This window comes from Tupaia chinensis, unplaced genomic scaffold, assembly GCF_000334495.1.
Source record: "Tupaia chinensis unplaced genomic scaffold, TupChi_1.0 Scaffold000355_1, whole genome shotgun sequence".
Taxonomy (NCBI): Eukaryota; Metazoa; Chordata; class Mammalia; order Scandentia; family Tupaiidae; genus Tupaia; species Tupaia belangeri.
In genome coordinates, this window is record NW_006159850.1 from 3,854,474 (window position 1) to 3,861,457 (window position 6,984).

The 6,984-nt window shown below is 52.9% G+C and overlaps 1 protein-coding gene and 1 long non-coding RNA gene across 2 annotated transcripts in view; one reads left to right on the top strand and one right to left on the bottom strand.

Moving 5' to 3' along the window:
* The first annotated feature begins 1,517 nt into the window (after nt 1-1,517).
* LOC102471990 (uncharacterized) lies at nt 1,518-4,091 on the top strand. Its single transcript, XR_001370669.1, has 2 exons — nt 1,518-1,930; nt 3,131-4,091. It is a non-coding gene; the product is annotated as an uncharacterized LOC102471990 (long non-coding RNA).
* A 473-nt stretch (nt 4,092-4,564) lies between these two features.
* The window catches only part of USP10 (ubiquitin specific peptidase 10), a 66,402-nt gene continuing 63,982 nt past the window's right edge, over nt 4,565-6,984 (bottom strand). Inside the window, exon 14 of the mRNA XM_027773445.1 lies at nt 4,565-5,565. Within this exon, the coding sequence (XP_027629246.1) occupies nt 5,378-5,565 (188 nt within the window). The 3' untranslated portion in view covers nt 4,565-5,377. The remainder of the gene's footprint in view (nt 5,566-6,984) is intronic.

Here is a 6,984-nt window from a genome sequence, read left to right on the forward strand (position 1 = left end):
GAGGAGTCTGGCACTGCCCGACGCGTGGCTGTCAGCAGGACAGAGCCGGCCTGTCGCGGCCCTCATCATGCTTCTTCGCTGGCTCTGTCTGAGTGCCACAGCACTAAGGGTTCACCTGTGTCTCCCCCCCGCCTCTGCAATCCCCGGCAGCCGGTCACCCTCCGTCTGCTCCTGAGTGCCAGGGGCTGACGTGGTGGGCAGGGCAGGCACAGGAAACGGCAGGGGCCCTCGCCCTGAGCACGGCGTCAAGGCCGAGGCGCAGCGCTGCGTCTGCAGCCAGTTCCCAAACTGCACCACGTGGGCAGGAGCTACCCGGAGGCTGGCAGAGGCCAGAGCACGACAGCCACGGAAGGCTGCCGGGTCTTCGGCATCAGCTGTTCATTCGCATCTTGAAGACAACATGCCAAGAGTAGGGGAGGTGAGGCGGGAGAGCAGGAGGGAGGGGGTGGTGAGCAGGACCACCCTGGGAGGGCCCCAGAGGACACTGCAGTAAGTCGCTGGCACCCCGCGGCTCAACACCCAGCTGCCTGCAAACATGCCCAGGGCAGCTGCAGCCGTGTCCCGGGCACAGCGGGAACTCTGGGGGCGAGAGTCCTCCCACCTTCTGGCAGGGATCACTTTAAGGCACATGAAACAGGGACACCTTCTCAGGAAGTAAGGTTAACTTGCATGACGAGTTTCAGGCTACACACCCGCCCCTGGGAGGGCTTCCTCGGAACCCGCACAGCACAGGCGAACGTTCGCTGCCTGCAGACGGCACGGAAGGAGAGGCCCAGACGGCCGAGTCTCTCCCTCGCCCCGCAGGTGTCGGAGTGACTCGCCGCAGAGGTAAGTGGCCACCCGTGCAAAGGGCCGGGTCAGTGGTCCTGCCCTGAAGTCCAGAGCCCGCGGCCTCTGATGAAACTGGGAACGGGTCAGGAAGTGAGTTTACCTTACCCAGGAAGCACTGTTCTCATTTTGTTTAGAGCCCAGAAAATTTTTTTTTTCTTAAATCAAATAATCCCAAAATAGAAAATATGTAAGAATTGCTTTATTTGAAGGGCTGGTAGAAGCTTAACGTCAAGTTCATTAGACCCAGCCCCAGAAATCCGGGGCTGCACCGAACACCTTGAAAACCACAGCACAGAGCCTGACTACAAACCCACAGCCCTGAGGGACCAGGGCTCTGGGGGAGCAGAGGGAGCCTCCGTTGTTGAAGGGAAAAAGACATGGGGTTATTCTGTCCAGTTCCCGAATGTGCCAACAATAACACAGGCCTTCCTTGGAAAATTTCTATCTGGGAACTCTTCAAATGCACAAGTAGGAAAAACGAGGCCACCCTCATGCTTTGTTACAAAACCACACGATAAATACCTTCCCCCAAAGATGGAGCAAGTGCTTAAATGAAAGTCCATGAGAAAATGAAGTTGGCAAAAGCATTTAAATGAAAACAGCCCAGCCCAGCTGGTAGTGTGCTGGGTAAGGCGCTGAATCCCACACGGCCAACTGTGTGGTTTGTCTTGAATGCAGTGGCTTGAGAAACATGCAAGGTGCATGTGTGTGCTGCCCGAAATCCCGAAAGGAGAAACGGAGGGCGGGGCCGCGGCCTGCTCATCCCCCACAGGGCACTTCCCTCTACCGGCGGCCGTGAAAGGAGGGGAGAAGGCATACCTTAGCACCACCACTCAGGGAGAACCCAGTCGGACCAGACACATCGCCAAGTAAATACTGCAGCGGGACTGGCAGGTCTCCTTTAATGCCAATACAGCGGCTGCAGGTCGGGGCCGCCCGGTCTCTAATCGAGTCCACAGTGCACAGGCGGAGACGTGACCACGCCTGTCGGAGGACACTGCCAGGGTGCCGAGATCGGAAAAGGGACGCGCCTTCACTTGATCGTCTGCTCCAGAAGAAACATCACCACACGCGCGACAAGGTCGCCAGGTGCCATGAGGTGAGCTCCATTTTCAGGTAAATTAATTTTTCCTCTCAAAGGTATAAATAAGATGGGGACAGAGAGCCCCAAGCTGAAGAACCTCCCTTAAATCAATACATTTCTAGAAAGCAAGAGAAAACACTTGAAGGAAGAGCGCCCGCTTTGTGGTTTGCTAGGACTGATTTGAGAAAGCAAATACACTTGATTTTAAAGGAACATCAGGACCAGCCAGGGCCTGGTGGTTAGGGTGGCTGGTCCCGTCCAACTGGCATGCCGTCTGGAGAAGTGTGGCGGGCCCTGGGCGTGCGCACACCTAAGTCTGGAAAGGAAAGGGAGATGAGAAGGGATTGCAGGACACGGCTCCCCCCACGGGGATGCTTTCTCACTCCCTGCCCACCACCCCAGCCAGCCCACCTCTGGCAAGAAAAATATAAGATCCTCTCAAAGGAACAACTTGTAGAGTTGGCTAATACATGGCCTTGCTAAACAAGTAATAATAGATTTTTTGGGAGAGGTTTTTGCTATAGGGTGCGTGCGCTCACCAGTAAGAGACAGAAAGACAGAGAGAGAAGTCATCCCCCAGGGGGATGGCCCCGCCACAATCCCTCCTCCTCCATTCTGCTCTCGGGATCTTGGGCATGTATACACACGCACCTGGTGTGAGTTGAAGTCACCCGGTTAGGGATTCGAACTGTGGTCGACTACATGGGAGTCCAGCGACATAGCCATTACGCTAACTGCTGGTCCCAGTACTAATAGATTTCACAACAGTAACATTTTTCCCAATGTTTCTGTGGCCTACTGACTCTCGGGACACTGACACGGACGATTTGTCTTCACTATACAGTCCACAGGACATCTTTATGAGCCAGAGAAATAACAGAAAAGCCTTGGAACTTCTGTTTCTTTTTATGCATTTTTTTTACACTTCCAAAGAGAATACACTGTTAACACTGTTGCATTCACAGTGGCACTTTATTTTATAGAGAAGGCGAGTGATCACTGGAGACAGAAAGTGAGAAGTCACCCCCAGGGGTGATGGCTACACTGCAACCCCTTCTCCACTCTCAGGATTTTGGGCATGCACACACACACACAGTATGAGTTTTGAGCCACTGGGTCTGGGACTTGAACTGCAGTCAACTACGTGCGAGCCCAGTGATGTAAGCATTATGCCACTTGCTGGTCCCTACTCACTTTTTAAAATTTTGCCTACAGGTATGTACGCTGTATAGGCAGTCTGCTCTCTCCTCAGGCGGTAACTGCTAGTCGGAGTCCTCCCCATGGCCGATCTGCCTTCTCAATGCCACATGCTCTACGGACCTGATGCCAAGCTAAACAGGTCATTTACGAGGTGGCCCAGCCATTCGGAACAGGGTGAGGTGAGGTGGACGGGGTCAGCACTGAATGCCAGAGTACATGCCAACCCCGGCGTGGCATTGAGGAAACTCCAACGTGAACGCACGTCTCTGCAGAGCCTGGTGTGTCACCGACTTACCTGCACGACACTGGACGCTGGGCAGGACCCTGTGAGTGCCCACTGCTCGTGGCCTCCTCTCCTCTCTGTGTGGGAAGCCTTCCTTTCCATCACCTCCTCTTTTCTGTTAAGTAAAGGTTCAAAAACTTCATTGACCCAAATCACCACGCCCAACGACTTTGGAAACAGCGAGTAAGCAAAACCGGAGTCTTGGTTCGGCTCCCACAAACACATCATGCTGTCTGAGGGCTCATTTAATTCTGGGAGTGAAATCGCACCCCCACGGATTCCTGTTACTGGAAAACGCATTCAAAGACACACACACATAGCTTTAAACCAACGCGGTGGTTTTTATTGATGGGCGACAACTGTGAACTCCTAGGTACCACTACACCGTGTACAATGAGGGATGCGGCGTCACAGGAGAGCGGACAGAGCAGTAGAGAAATACCAGTCTTCGTCAGTTTGCCCATTTCTCACTATGTGCACAGAGGCTGAGTGCAGTTGGACATCTCGGAATGGCAACAGCTACAATCGCCCATCCTACGTAGGCTGACGTCGTAACGCGGACAGGCCTGCAGTGCGTGCAGAAGCAGTTTCTCATCGCACAATTATTAAAATGTCTTTCTCTTGTTAGGAACCAGCAACTTATTTTTTGTTTTCATTTCTTCCTTGAAGTAAGAACTATTTCTTCTCTGATAACTTGCTCATTTTTATCATTTATCAAAAACTAAAGGGTGGGGAGGAAAGTGTGATGGACTAAAAAATTTATTTCTTAAGGAAAGATAAAATTCATTTTCACAAATTTACAAGTGTTGCTGCTGGCACGGGGTTTACTGTACTAAGCAATGAGACTGGGACTCAAAAGCGAGCTGTCCTTTCTATTTCAGGAATGAGCATCATTTCGGAAACACGGGTTTTGTGTATCTTAACTCGAGCGACAGTCTGTTTCCAGATGCCTCTGATTTGGAAGTTGGAAGTCGACACGAGCCGTGTTGCGCACAAACCCCAGGGCGTCTCCTTTTTGTTTCTAACCCATTTCTGCAAAGGGGAGAAGTTTCTCTCTAAAGAGCCACGAGCGCGGCAGGAAGTGAGTGCGAGCCGGAGGCGTACAAGCGGGCAGGGGCGGGGGGGGCCGGCGACAGCAGGAAAACGCATTCAAAGACACACACACATAGCTTTAAACCAACGCGGTGGTTTTTATTGATGGGCGACAACTGTGAACTCCTAGGTACCACTACACCGTGTACAATGAGGGATGCGGCGTCACAGGAGAGCGGACAGAGCAGTAGAGAAATACCAGTCTTCGTCAGTTTGCCCATTTCTCACTATGTGCACAGAGGCTGAGTGCAGTTGGACATCTCGGAATGGCAACAGCTACAATCGCCCATCCTACGTAGGCTGACGTCGTAACGCGGACAGGCCTGCAGTGCGTGCAGAAGCAGTTTCTCATCGCACAATTATTAAAATGTCTTTCTCTTGTTAGGAACCAGCAACTTATTTTTTGTTTTCATTTCTTCCTTGAAGTAAGAACTATTTCTTCTCTGATAACTTGCTCATTTTTATCATTTATCAAAAACTAAAGGGTGGGGAGGAAAGTGTGATGGACTAAAAAATTTATTTCTTAAGGAAAGATAAAATTCATTTTCACAAATTTACAAGTGTTGCTGCTGGCACGGGGTTTACTGTACTAAGCAATGAGACTGGGACTCAAAAGCGAGCTGTCCTTTCTATTTCAGGAATGAGCATCATTTCGGAAACACGGGTTTTGTGTATCTTAACTCGAGCGACAGTCTGTTTCCAGATGCCTCTGATTTGGAAGTTGGAAGTCGACACGAGCCGTGTTGCGCACAAACCCCAGGGCGTCTCCTTTTTGTTTCTAACCCATTTCTGCAAAGGGGAGAAGTTTCTCTCTAAAGAGCCACGAGCGCGGCAGGAAGTGAGTGCGAGCCGGAGGCGTACAAGCGGGCAGGGGCGGCGGCGCCGGGCTACAGCAGGTTCACGCGGCGGTAGTACAGGAGGTAGGCCGCGCGCTCCGCCGCCGGCTTCACCACCTGGTGCTGGCTGACCGCCCGCACCGTCTGGTCGTCGATGCGCAGCCACCCGTTGAGGCCGATCTGGAAGACGTCCGTGGTGTAATGGCCGCCCGTCGCGCTGCTGCCGTGATGGTAGACCACTGGAAGAGACGGCCGCAGGGGCCCGTGAGCAATGCCCAGCCTGTCCAGGGGACCCCTGCTTCCCACTAACACACCACCCGCCACAGTAGGTGCTGAGAGCACAGGGTCCAGTAAGAAGTGAGACAGTTTAGGGCACACACATCTTCCTAACACGTAACATGCCCACACCTCCCAGACACTGCCCTCTGCGGCTGGCAGCAGCACGTGCTGGTCAGCCTTCGGACACATCCTCTTGAGATCAGGTTCCTGCCCTTGGTCTGGCCAGCTCTGCTCCTAGACCGCCCTAAAGACGTGACTTGAGTCTTGCACAGGGATTATGATGTTAGGAACAGTGGAATACTGGAAACCCAAATGCTCATATGAAGAATCAGACACTGACTAGTACGTTTTGTTAGGACAACGTGAATTTTTCAGCCTAGACTGGCACTGTCTGGTGGTGCAGGGATCTGTTAGGGAACATGACATGTGAGGCCCGGAGGCTGAGCGTTCTGTGGACTGGCTGTCCCCTGCGGCTGTGAGGAGGAACACTGCGTGCCTATGCCCCTCGAGAGGGATGCCAGACTGACTGTTAACCATGGCTGTCTGAGCATGTGACGCTGAGGGGCCTTGCTGAGATGGTACTCTGCAATTGTTACCATTTTTTTATGTCAACGTTTTAATAAAAAAATATTACTTGTTATTTACTTCTTTAAAGCCAAATAATAATAATACAGAAAGAAATCCTGTCATTGAACTTAGAAGCCTCAAAGGCGTAAACAAACACGACTGTCCAAAGGTGTAGAGCAGATGCTAGAAGACACCTGCAGGACACACGTCCCCACTTCTAGGAAGCAGGGGTGAGGCCACCTGGCCACAGATGTCACCAGGAGAGGGACACAGCCCAGTGCATTGCGGGAGGGCAGGCAGCATTGCCCATTGAGTAGCACCCTATCACCGCCAACTTGCCACACGTTGGCAGATTTGAGCAGAACAAGCCTTCGCTGGTTTCTGGCCACAGGGGCATGTCCAGGAGCTGCCTGAGCCCGCCAGGGCCAGGGCCTGGGGTGTTGACAGCACAGCACTCAGGAAGGCCAGCGGGCTTGGTCTCTGGTCGGAATGCGGGACTCTGCACAAAGAAGCCCTCTGCACTTGGGTCCCAGAGGAGACCTGACAAACATGACCACTCAGCGAGACTGAGGACAGTGTGATGGGAAGGCTCGTGGCCACCAGGAGGCCACTGCATTCAAGTGACCACCAAAGGGCGTGGATGTCCCTCAGAACCCAGACTCACTCTGGGACTGCAGTCTGGGGTTTTCACCTCGAAGGCCTGGTGTGGGTGAGAGTTGTTTCAAGGTGCCCCAGCCACAGACTCTGAAGCAAGTGTGCTTCCAGATCGACCTCCATCCATGACTCCAGAGAGTGGCAGGCCCCCCCCCCCC